Here is a 13458-nt window from a genome sequence, read left to right as displayed (position 1 = left end):
AGACTGAGAAACATTGTTCTAAACCAAGTATGAATATGTAAGGAATGGGAAATAACAGCTTTGCAACAATGGGAATGGTGGGGAAGGTGGAGTCCTGTATATATCTTTACTGGCTCAGCTCCACATTCCTGGTCCTTCTTCTTGGCAGTAAGTGATCAGTCAGTGAGAAGGAAGGTGATTTAAATTAAAACTTAATCTCCCGGTTATAGTAAATTTAATTGATAGTTCCAATGTATACACAGAAGAAAGTCCACCTTCCTGCTACAGAAAAGTCATCCAAGTAGAAGCAGAGGGAGGAATCAGAAAATCTGACTCTAGACTGTAGATATAAACTGAATTTTGCATAGCATTAGCATTGAATGTCAAAAAAATGTGAAACAAAGTCAAACAATAAATTAAAGTGTCGGGGACTTTCTTTCTGCTCAGTTGTCCTCAGAACAAAGTCCAGATAAATGGACTTTCTTTTCATATTATTCTGAGGGACACTATATGTGAAAACTTATCCTGAACAATGGGAATGGGAATCTGAGCTATGAAAGCCATATACAGAGAATGCTCTATCTAGGTCATATATGTTACTCTCAAATATACTCTTTGGGTATTATTCTCACTTGTGAGGTAGGTCATTGTGTCATTGTAGAGGTTTAAAAAAAACATCATCAGCAAGGGAACTAGGGCCTAGAATTTTTTCAGGGTAAGCCCTCTCCAAGGGAAATAATTTATGATTTAAAAGCAAACATACACACATACCTGTAAACTGGTTCTAACTGTTACAATTAGTTTGAGCCAAGAAGGAAATTTTCCAATCATTTTACTCAGAAATGATACAATTGTATCTCCATAATCTGGCTTGTGAAATTCTGCTTCATTTAATCCATCAATTAAAATGATGAAATCTTCATCTGGGATTTTTCTCTCTGAGATAGAAAGAAATAAATTACTTAATAATTACCATGTGGATAAGTTGGTTCTTGAGTCTTTGATCACATATCTGTTGAGAATATTAGAAAATATTATATGTTTACTCAATGCTTGAGGTACATCATTTACTACAAAGACATGGAATAGTTCATTTAGTACACTCATTTTGTTTTTCACCAGGTGTAAAAGCTTTTGTTGCATATATAACATATGAAGTATATACATCATCATTTTCAGAACTCTCATGTTAATTATCAGTTGTGAGACAGCCTGAGCACTGGAGTTATAAGAATTTTGTACATGGAAATGCATTTTTCTCTCATACACAAAAAAGCCAAGTAGAATTTATTATTTTTTCTTTTCACCTGATAGCATAAAGAGATAGTATCACATATTCCTTTCAGAAGTTCTAAGAAAGATCTAATGTGAAGTTCAAAGCAATATATAGGACTATATGTGAATGTGAATTGGGAAGGAAGGGATGGAGTAACAGTTTCCCAGCCAATAGACAAACCTGAACTAGGCAGGCTAGATCCCAAGATCCTACAGAAATAGGATACTCCTAAACTATGATAAAGCAACTTCAATAAGACCAGAGACTTACTTGATCTTCCTAGTAGTGAAAGAGTCATGTGAGAGAGAGACAAATATTTGCTACTTTTGCATCTAATTTCCTCTTGGACTCTACACTATCCTGAATTGAAAAAGCCAGTTTATCTTTAGGGCTAGGCTGAAGAGAAAGGCTTATTGAGATTTCAGTCTTTCAGTCTCACTGCTTATTGATTCTTTATCTACATTTAGTAATTACAGACGGAACAAATCTCAGGTTGAATTAACATTTTTATGAAAGAACTGTAAGTAACAAGTAAAAGTTACTGCATATTAGGACCTTATAGTTTTGATGGAAGATGCAGGGAGAAGAGAGCAAGAAGTCACTGGATGCCTGAAGTAAGAAATAGGTTATATCTGAGGAGGAAAAAAGATGAAGATGAGGACAGAAGAAAAAGTTTGTGGGTGTCTGCCCAAGTCTGGCCTTTTTGGCCTTTAAAAGAATAAAAAACCAATCAAAACTGTACATGATAGTTTGGCTTCACACTTGAAAATAAGAATTTTTCTGCACGATTAACAAGGTATTTTATTTTTCCTCTAAAGCACAAGTTTTATATAAAGGATATTAATTTCAATATCCTGAGTACTTTAAGTCAATTATCAAAGTAAGAGGAGTTTAACTGTTAATTTCACCTGGTGACTTTTTTTTTTAAATTAGAGAAGTTGTAGGTTTACAGAAAAATCATGCATAAAATATAGAGTTCCCATATACCACCCTATTATTAATACCTTGCATGAGTGTGGTACATTTGTTACAATTTATGAAAGAACATTTTTATAACTGAACTATAAAGTTCAATCCATCGTTTACAATAGAGTTCACATTTGTTTGTAGAGGCCTATGTGGTTACTTAAAATTTTTTTTTATTCTAGTAGCATATACACAACTTAAAATTTCCCCCTTTTAACCACATTCACATATATAATTCAGGGCTGTTACTTACTTGGTGACTATTTTAGGAAGAGATATGAACTCACTATTAATAATGATTATTAATGAAATGGCATTCTAGATGATGAAACACTACGAAAATACAATATTCCTTTAGTGAGTCCAAAGAATTAAAAAAACAAAACGAATTGCTTGAGATTTACCCACAAAACTGGGGGCTCTTATATTCTTGATTTTGAGGACCCTGGTTTCCTTATGCTTAATTTTGTCTTTAATTTCCATAGAGGAATTTTAAAATTGCATTCTGCATCACAGATCTACCCCTTGCCCACTGAGCTGACCCTCCCCTGACCTCACCCAGTATTAGAAATGGTATGTACAGGTTCAGGAAAGCCCACTGTAAAATTTTCATGAGCTGGTTCCTAAACTGCTGGGAGCTTGAAATTGGCCGTGGTAGGAATAACTACACCATGGAAATAGGAAAAATCAGGAAATAAGATACTTGGAGTAACTTTGGAGAAAGTAGTTATTCCTCCAGGCTGTTAAAAATTTATCAGCACACCACTGTTTCCAGTCTTCAGTCATACCTCCATTAGCTTCACCCAGCCTCCTTCATAAGAAAGCCAGGATCTTCAAGTAGAGAAAAAGTCAACAATGTACCTAACATAGCTTTACTGACTTATTTGAACTCCACAGAAAGGACTAGAAGCTCTACTATTTCAGTACAAGAGAAATGCACTATATTTGGATATATATTTGGAAATGAAGATGATAATTTTTATTAAGAAAGATGGAAGTAAGAGTTCCTGGAAGAATTAATTTTTTTTAATAAAAAGATTTCAGTAAAATCTTTTTACTGTTAAATGTATCCTGTAAGACATCAGTTACGGTACATTTAATTTTGGCAATGTGATAAAAAGAATCATTTCTATAGTATGCCCCAGGTAACCTGGGGTTCCAAAGACTCCATCTTCCACCTCCTTTGCACCTCATATGTACCTTTGTGGAGATTCTCCAGAGGCTCCAGGACTCCCTTACGGAAGGAGGCCATGGGGTCTTGAACACAAGATCGAAGGCTCAGCATGCTCTGCAGGTGTGGCTCCCGAAGAAGCTGCTCTCGATAGGCCGCCAGCTGAGGTGAGCGGCAGAGCAAGGCAGCAACATTGTGGACAAATTCTGGCACCAGGCAGGTGTAGGCATTATCTGCTTGGCAATAGTGATAGGCTACTACCTACAAAAGAAAGATGAGAATGCAAATATGCTCACTGGTAGCATGTGTAATAGCTGTGATTATTAAATGATCAATCTCTAATACAGTCTTCTGCCTCTCGTCTCCATTTTTCATAAAAATAAGTTCCTAAATCAGAAATTGCTTAATATAAATTTGGAAATTGGATATAATCTTTCTATTGTATACCTCAAGTATCAACATCCACAACTAAAACTTACAAATAAAAATTGAGCTTTCCCTCTGGATTATAAAACAGGAAGAAAGCCTGAGAATACAGATTTATGTTAGTCTCTAAATATTTATGCAGCATGAGGCAGTATAGAAAATAATCAGAAAAATGTGAAAAACATATCACTTTTTTGGCAACCTAATTTTTTAAACTTTATTTTAAAATAAGTTTTAGAATACAGAAAAGTTACATAAAACAATACAGGGGATTTCCATATGCCCTCCCCCTCCCCCTTCACATTTTCCCCATTAACATCTTTAATCGGTATGGTACATTAGTTACAATTGATGAACAGATATTGAAGCACTGCTACTAACCATGGTCTATAGTTGTGCACAGTACAATTTCATAGGTTTTGACAAAATAATAATGGCCTATATCTGTTAGTGCAATGTCATGCAGAACAATTCCAATGCCCTAAAAATGCCCTATGTTCCACCTATTCTTCCTTCCCCCTCCCCACAGAACCTCTGACAACCACTATCTTTCTATCAATGTTACAAGTTCTTCTGCTACTACAATAACAACTCTACTCTGGACCATGGTTGCATTCTCCTGGTTAGGTTTGTTCATTCCTCAATCTTGAGGATTTGAGGATGATGATGCCTACTCTGTTTCAGATTGAGAGAGGACTTTGATCTTACAGCACACATGGAATGAACTGTTTTGCCTGAAGTTGTAGATACGCTTTGCTTTTTGGGATGGGAGCTGTGCATCATCATCATTTTGTTAGTTGTCCTGGGTGAGTCCAATGAACTGGAGAGTAGATGTTGGCTGCAACTCTGCTGAGATTCAGGGCTTAACTGGCACATTCACAAACCAAAAATTTACGTCTCTGGGACATATATTTAATGGATATAGTGCTAATTATAGGTTCAAATACAAGGGGAAGAATAATCATGTGTAGGGAAATGATAAATGAGCCTAACTTTGCTAAAGTGGGAATTAGGCTATCATATATTCCAAGGGAAGGCCTACCAGCTGGGTGCTGATTCCAGGGGTTGTGTGCCTTGCCTTTTGTGTCCACATGTCTCTAGAGCCCTTAGGAGCAGTCTTGTTTGAGCATTGCTTTTTAAATTCCAATTGTTATACACTAAGCCTTATAAGAAATAAATCAGATTTTAAAAATGATCATTAAATAGTTTCTGAGCACCCGTATAGAGGGCACATTAGAATTAGATAGCAGAAAGAAGGAAAGGGGCTGTGAATTTTGTTCTTTAACTTACATCAAGGAATTTAGAAAATCTGAGTCTTAATTTGATCCAGAGTTTGGGCTGGGCTGGCTGGCTGGAACCTGGAATTTTAAGCTAAAGATTTATGCATATTTGTTTTAATTTGCATAAACCCTCTCCATACCTTCTGGTTGTTCTCTTTTGACTCACGGATGCGTGCAGAGGATGATTCTGATTTGACTACTCTGACACTCTGCTGGCTCAGTACTTACCCAGAAAGCAATGGGGATTGTGTAGATAATATGAAATTGGTGGGGGAGATTCAGCTCCAACAGATGGAAAGCACGTGGCATACTGCTTGGCACACGGTACATGTGCAGCAATATTTGTTGCTGCTGCCACTATTATCACCACCTCCACCCTCATGACCATCCTCATCTTCCTCCTCCTCCTCAAGGTTCTGTATACTCTCTTTCAGCTTTAGCTTTGTGCCTATAGAAATTTGTCCTAGGGTTATTCATAGATATACTACTGGGACTCCAGTTCTTCAGTTTTCTCAGAGAACAGAGACATCCACTAAAAATGTTCTGCTTTGAAAAGGCTCCGAATCCATGGGTGTGGTCATCCTAGTTCTTTAACCAATGCTAAAAATGTCATTTTAAAAATAAACATCTTAAATCCCTTTCATTAAATGTAAGAAACAAACAAAGCTGAACATAAGGAAATGTTACTATATGGGTAAAGCAGATGATAGGAATTACCATGAGTCATGACGTCTGAGCACAATATGGAAACTGGAAATCAGAGATTGTACTAAAAACATGTCCATTCTTTTCATTTTATTTTATTTTTCAGATTTGGTTTTTATTTATTCCCTATCCCCCCCGCCCCCTCCCCAGTTGTGCTCTCTCTGTCCATTCACTGTGTGTTCTTCTGTGTCCGCTTGTATTCTTGTCAGTGGCACCCAGAATCTGTGTCTCTTTTTTTTGTTGTTGCGTCATCTTGCTGTGTCAGCTCTCCGTGTGTGCGGCGCCATTCCTGGGCAGACTGCACTTTTACTGTGCTGGGTGGTTCTCCTTACAGGGTGTACTCCTTGCGCATGGGGCTCCCCTACACGGGGGACACCCCTGTGTGGCACAGCACTCCATGTGCGCATCAGCGCTGCATGTGGGCCAGCTCATCACATGGGTCAAGAGGCCCTGGGTTTGAACCTTGGACTGCCCATGTGGTAGGTGGACGCCCTATCCATTGGGCCAAATCTGCTTTCCTCCATTCTTTTCTTTAGATAGATTGGTCACTGCTCTATTACCTATCTTAAGTACAATTTAAGGAACACCAAGAGAAAATCTGTAGCAATTGAGCTATCCTCTCAGTAGACATCTGGTTATATCCACATGGCTACATACCTCCACTTTAAAAAAGCGAACAGTAATCAAAACGAACTTTTTATTATATTTCGCCTCCTTTGATACCACATGGTGAGACTAAGCACAGCTGGACAAAATCATTTGTAATTTATCATTTACCTCAAGTATTGAATATTTGCTATTCAAAATATCAGTTTGAAGATAAAAATTCTGAAATGTAGAAAAAGGGCCCCTCTGCTAATTTCATTAGAAATCATCTGTGCTCTTGGCTGAATGAACTTTCATCTAGCAAAGGTCAATGCTAAAGATAGATCTTTGTGGTTGCCTCTCTTTCTTTTCATTTTAAATACTTCTTTTGCATTCCAAATGTAAAGTTGCAATTCCTTTGCAGAATTCAGGCAGAAAAACTGTTCAACATTGTATTAGTCAGCCAAAGGGTATGGATGCAAAATACCAAAAATCTGCTGGATATTATAGAGGGTATTTATTTGGGGTACGAGCTTACAGATACCAGGCCATAAAGCATAAGTTACTTCTCTCACCATGGTCTATTTGGAGCAAGACGGCTGCTGACATCTGGGAGGGTTAAGGCTTCCTGGGTTCCTACATTCCTAGGACTTGCTTTTCTCCGGGTTCAAGGTTCTTTCCTTCCTGGGGCTAGCTTCTCTTTACTCTGCGAGCTTACTTCCCAGAGCTCCAGCTTAAGTCTTCAGCATTAAACTCCAACATCAGAAACCCTCAACTCTGTTCTTTGCCATGCCTTTTATCTGTGAGTCCCCACCCACCAAGGGGTGGGGACAGGTGGGGACTCAATGCCCTAATCTTAACTCAATCATGTCCATGTACAGATCAGATTACAGGCATAATCCAATAATTCTTTTTGGAATTCATCAATTATATCAAACTGGTACAAACGTGTTCAGGAGATCTGCATTGTGGCTCAAAATAGCATATTTACTAGACATTTCAAAGTAGCCATACAGTATGCATATATATATGCACAATCTGTCACAAACTTTGGGTATTTCCCTAAAAATTACCTATTAACTTTATCTACATTTCCTATGAATACAAACAGGGAAAAAGCCTGGGAATGTAGAATTTTCTTCAGTCTCTCATTGTATCAGTGCTTAATGACAGACATTAGATCATTCTATACAGCTTTGAGAAAGTTATCAATGTCATCCATACTTAGTCATTATTATCACAGCCTTTCGGAAATGGTTTAGAATTAGTACACCCCCCATAAACCAGCAGATAAAATCTTTTTCCTTGGTGAATTCTTGCCTCTCAAAATGACTAAATTTCATTTTCAGCTATCTTTCTTACATTAATTTTTTTTCCATCTCAAGTTTTCCTTAGGTTAAATTCCTAAACTTTTTATTAAAAGAATTCTATGCAAAGTATATCTCATATTACCTGAATCGTATTAATTCTTCAGAAGAAAACAGTGAATACCACTGTGCGGGAAGAAAGAAAAGGACAGGCATGTAGGCTATATAGACAAAAGAAAAATTGGAAGTCTGCATAGCCTTAGGTGCAAAAACTTTTAATGTAATGATATACAGAAGAAATGATAAAATTAAGTTTAATCCTCACCAAAGGGCCTCCTCAAATGCTAACCAAGCGAGTAGCAGCAAAACTGCCAGGCTTATGTTAAAAGTTTAGGCCTTTACTAGCCACAACCGATTATCTCCTTCAAACGAATCATCTATGACAGGATCAGACTAATCTCACATAAAGAAAAGGCAGCTTTGTATATTTGAATTCATTTGGACATAAAAATTTAATTTACGAAGTGACTGGCATTTGTAGCATTTGAATTCTAACACTGCAACTGCCCTGCTCTCATTTTCTTATGCCATATCTCCTTAAATTTTTTTTTATAACTCCTTTTGTTACTCTCCTTTCCTTCTCTAGCATCTTCTTTATTTTCTGATCATCAGCAGCACACTTCCAATTCTTAAGTTAAAGTTTGGCGTTTAATATTTCTAGGGACCTGGAGGCTCAGTGTAAAGAACTACTTTCTCTTCCCTTCTATCCTTCACCTTTTACTTTAATCTTCACCCTGGGATGGGAAGATAAGAATAGTTCCCAGATTTGGGTTCTGACCTCAGTAAATCTCCAGTTTAGAGCAACCCCCTCCTCTTTTTAATTTAATTTTTGGCAGTAGGACTTTTTTTTCCTCCCTTCCTCTACCCCCTGCTGTTTCTGCTGAGTCCATTCACTGTGTGATCGTCTGTGTCCATTCACTTTTTGTCTTCTCTTCTTTCCTCCTCTAGGATTCACTGGTATTCAATACTGGGGACTCTGATATGGAGAGAGGGCTCTCTGTCACTTGTGCCACTTCAGTTCCTGGTTTCTGTTGAGTCTTGCCTTGACTCTTCCCCTTTGTCTCTCTTTTGCTGTGTCATCATCTTACTGCGTGGCTTGCCCCAAGGGCACTGGGCTCGTTGCACGGGCACTGGCTTGCTGTGCAGGCCTGGCTTGCAGCACAGGCACAGGGTTCATGATGTTGATATGTCTTGTTACTGGTGATGTTGACCTTGATCACTTGGTTAAGGAGCTTTCTGCCAGGTTTCTCTACTGTAAAAATTGCACTCTTTCCCTTTGTAGCTAATAAACATTGCAGCAGTTTGGTATTATTTATGAATTCCAAAAATAGGTATTTGATTATGTTTTTAAACTAGTCTGTTCCTCTAGGTGTATTAAATTGTACTAAATTCAGGGGTTTTGCTTTTTACTTAATTAAATAATGATTAAGGCTTTGATTGGGCCATGTCAGTAAGACATCAGTAGGACCAAGGGGGCAGGGACTCATGGAGAAAACTACAGGGCAGAGGAAATAGTATGTGTTTTTCGCTGCTAGAACCCTGGGAAGTAAACACATAGGAGGAGAACACAGAGGAATAGGACAGCTCCATAGACACGACAGAGGCCCTGGGAAGTAAGAGAGCCTGATAGTCTATAGGTGACCTTGTAGACAGAACAGAGAAGCTAAGCCTGGAAAGAATTAAGCCACGGGGAGAGACACAGACCTGAAGGAGTTGGGACTGTGGAGCCTTAGGAGGAAGGAGGAGACTGAACCCTCACAGAGACCGGCAGCCATCTTGCTCCCACACATGGCAACAGACTTTGGTAAGGGAAGTAACTTAACACTTATATGACCTTGTGACTGTAAGCTTGTACCCCAAATAAATACCCTTTATAAAAGCCAACTGATTTCTGGTACTTTGCATCAGCATCCCTTTGGCTGAGTAATATAAACATCTTAGGGGAGAAACTTTGAGACTATGTAAAACCTGTCTCTCCACAAATTTTTGCCCACTAATTGTCACATCTATCAGTGGATCTTGTCTGTAATAATTATTCCTGTAATGTTTGCCTAACAGTGATTTATTTCTTGCCTTCCTTCCACATTTATTAATTGGAAATCTACTGAAAGAGCTGTTTCTCCCCCCTCATTTATTTATTTAATTGATTATTTAATCAACATGGACTCATTTTCAGATATTCACTTTATTCTATTGGTAGAATACTGTGTTTATTTTGTTGCTTAAATTATTCCTTTGGTCACTGGGAGCTCCTTCAGGTTGGCACTTGTGTTCTTTCAACAAGCCCCCATCCTTTTTTGAGCACTTCCTTATTTTCTGGAACCACAAGATGTTCCAAGTTCATCTTGTATTTTCTCTGTCTCAGACCTGGAATCTTTACTTCTTCAAAGAGTCCTGGTTCCTTATATTGGAGAATGATGTTTAGAAAACAAGGTCTGGGTGCTAGGTGTGCTCGCTGTCAATTGAGGTGTCATTATTTGGAGGCCTTTTCAGTGGACAGAGCTGGGAAATATATGTATAAATATAGTATTTCATAGATACCCAAAGATATATTTGTATCTATTTGAATGTGTGTGTGTGTGTGTATATATATATAAAATCATGAGGATACATGGATATCTCAGATCCCAATTCAGCACCACCTAGTTCATTTTAACTTTCCGCCTTCCCTCTTTTGTAACTTCTTTATTCAACAATAAGAAACCTCGCTTTTGTTACTTCCAATATATTTTCTTATCTGTTCAATTCTAGTATATACATAAAAGTATTTTTAGAATTATTAACCCATATCCCTGTGAGAAACACATTTAACTAGATGACAGCATTTATGAACAGTTCTTTTTGTCTTTATCCTTATAGTATCTGGTCAAGATATTACTTTCCAAAGTTATTTAGGTTAGCTATTTTTTTTCTCTGTCCCTTCAGTGTGGTCATGTTATTTATTGGTAATACAGGTAGGTTCATTTGTTAGTGTCTGCATTCCATTTTAAGTTGTCCCACTCCACCCCACCTCCCATATTGGCTGATTTTAATGGTTTACTTTTTGAGTATGTGAAACACTTCTATGTTTCTAAGGGTCAGAGCTATTTAAAAACATATATTCACAGCAGTGTCACTTCCTCCTCATCCCTGTACTCCAATTCCAGTACCTACTTCTTTCCATCCCTTTCCAAGTCATTCCCTATAGGTACCAATCTCTTTAGTTTCTGGTTTATCAAACCTCCTGCATTTCATTTGCACAAATAAAAAATTACATGTGTGTTTTCTTCCTCTTCTTTCTTAATGAAGATTAGCATCCCATTGATAATTTCTGCACTTTTTTTTAACCTAACAGTATATTCTGAAGATCACAGAACTTATTCTCATTCTTTTTTTATAGCTGCATAGTACTCAAATGAATAGACGTACCATAGTTTATTCAGTTTTCCTCTATGTATGAGCATAAATTGTTTCCAATATTTTGCTTTTATAGGGAATGCTATAATGAATAGTTTTGTGCATAAGTCTTCTTGTATCATTTAAGGTGTATCTTCAGGGTAGATTCTTAGAAGTGGGATATTGAGTCAAAAGTTAAGTTCAAACTTCTGTGAAGATGGTGGACTAGAACGACATGGGACTCTCTTCTCCTCCAGAAAAATAGCTAGAGGACAAGCTGAAACAGCCTAGAAAAAGATCTTCTAGGGTATAGGATACCAGGTGAAGGCTGGACACCACCCAGAGGAGAGAGAGAGACGAAGGTGGGAAATTACAACAACAGAACTGTGAGCTGCAAAGGAAAGCTACAGAGGCAGGAAAAGCCTCTCCTACTTATTTTTATTTTTCTTGCATGCACCATCCCCCACACTAAAGACACTTTAGAACTCTCAGGCTTCTGGGCCTGTGTCTACAGACTGAGGGCTCCAGGGATCTACTACCCCAGGAAAGGGGAGAGAGAGGGACAACCCTAAGGTTGACTCAGCTTCTGATCCACAGATTTGGTCTGCTGGGTCCCAGGAGCCTTCCAGGCCAGGTGGGGCCACACACTGGTTTGCCCCGAGAGCCCAGAAAGGACTGAAAAACTCTGACCCTCGCAACCTCCCTCTCTCTTCTAGCTGGGACTAATTGTTGAGGATGCCCTAGGAAAGGGGAGACAGAGGGACACAGCCTAAGGCTGATTCAGCTTCAGCTCACAGATTTGGTCTGTGTGTCCGAGGAAACCTTAGGCCTGGTGGGGCTGGCCACTGTTTGCCTTGGAGCTGGCAGGAGATCCAAACCTCCCAGTCTCTTCCTCTACTACCGGATCGACTGATTGTTGAGGATTCAGAAGGGAATGGAAATTTTTCTGACCTGGGAAAAAGGAGGGGCCTGCCAGAGAAGGCTGGAGAACCGTCTCAGAGAACATTTGAATTACAAGGCTCTTAGCTCCAGACAGGAAGCTCTATCACATTGACCCAGGCTGTGTTACAACACACACACTCCAACTAGGCATTGAACCGAGAACTGCCAAAGGGCACCATCTGCTGGCAGACCAAGGAAGTGCATGCAGGAAAATTAAAAATAAGTAGGAGAGGCTTTTTCCTGCCTCTATAGCCTTCCTATACAAGTCCCTAGGAAGTGACTCTACAACCAATTACTGGGTCCAGTGCCCAGTTTGAGCAACCAGCAGGACAATCCTAACAATCCAGGTTGACCCAAGAATCAAAGAACAGGGGTAACACACAGCCTTCTACCACTAAATCCCTACAAAAGAGAAAGAAATTGAGCATCTGAGTAAGCTACATCCTAATCAGATGCTTAGATATTAGCAAAAAATTTACAAGCCATACTAAGAAAATAGAAGACATGGCCCAAGAAAAGGAATAAATCAAAGCCCTAGAAGAGATTAAGAATCTGAGAGACTGGAAGTGGCTCCTCAGGAAACGGAGGTTGGCTATCACTGAGGGCACCAAGGTGGAAGGGAAAATGGACGTTAAATGTGTGGAACCAAAGTAAATGGGGGGTAAGAGAGGAGTTTCTTGAGAGTACACAAAGATGGATATAAAACATGTAATATTACACCATAACATATAGGAGATGACAGACTGATAATGTAAACCATAATGTAAAACATAGGATAACTAAAAATGTAAAGAACTGTGTATCCTAAAGTATGCACCATAATGTAAGCACAGATGTCACCTTGTTAGAAAGCTAATGTCTCAGACTCTGTACATCACTTTAAGTAAATATGATATGAATAGGGCGTAAGAGTATCACTGTGGAAGGGAAAAGGTTTTCTGGTGGATGTGTGGGAGTGCTGTATATTATATATATACATTGCTGTGGTCTAGGACTCCTGTGAAGAAAAGCTGAATAATTAGGGGGGGGGGGGGGGGGGGAAAAGAAAAAAACAGGATGTGGAATTTTTTCAAGTCAACATTCTTTATCTAAGTTCTTTATCTAACTTTATCCAAGTTCTTTATCTATCCTTTAAACTCATCGCTATATGCCATTCCCTAGTAAGGGACCATGACATTATACTGGGCTTCAAATTTCGGGGAGTTCTGGATCACAGAGTGTTTCAACAATGGCAATGGAGGGATACTGGTATGGGATACCAATGACAGGTGATATATGACTGACAGGGAGCTGTACAGAACATATGTACAGGGTGCATGGTAATGTTTGGATATACTCATAGTGGCAACAATTAAAAACCACAGTAGGGGGGGTACTGGGTTCCTG

General features: G+C 38.6%; 1 protein-coding gene across 14 annotated transcripts in view; it reads right to left on the bottom strand.

Moving 5' to 3' along the window:
• TANC2 (tetratricopeptide repeat, ankyrin repeat and coiled-coil containing 2) overlaps positions 1 to 13458 on the bottom strand; it is a 593508-nt gene that overhangs the window by 86101 nt on the left and 493949 nt on the right. For all 14 annotated transcript variants that reach the window (XM_071210733.1, XM_071210734.1, XM_071210737.1 and 11 more), the window contains 2 exons: positions 3422 to 3653; positions 751 to 917 (listed from right to left, as the gene is read on the bottom strand). In XM_071210733.1, the coding sequence (XP_071066834.1) occupies positions 751 to 917; positions 3422 to 3653 (399 nt within the window). The remainder of the gene's footprint in view (positions 1 to 750; positions 918 to 3421; positions 3654 to 13458) is intronic.

Source organism: Dasypus novemcinctus, chromosome 21, assembly GCF_030445035.2.
Source record: "Dasypus novemcinctus isolate mDasNov1 chromosome 21, mDasNov1.1.hap2, whole genome shotgun sequence".
NCBI classification, from domain to species: Eukaryota; Metazoa; Chordata; class Mammalia; order Cingulata; family Dasypodidae; genus Dasypus; species Dasypus novemcinctus.
The sequence above is the reverse complement of the archived record's forward strand: the minus strand, read 5'-3'. Positions and strand labels throughout refer to the sequence as shown.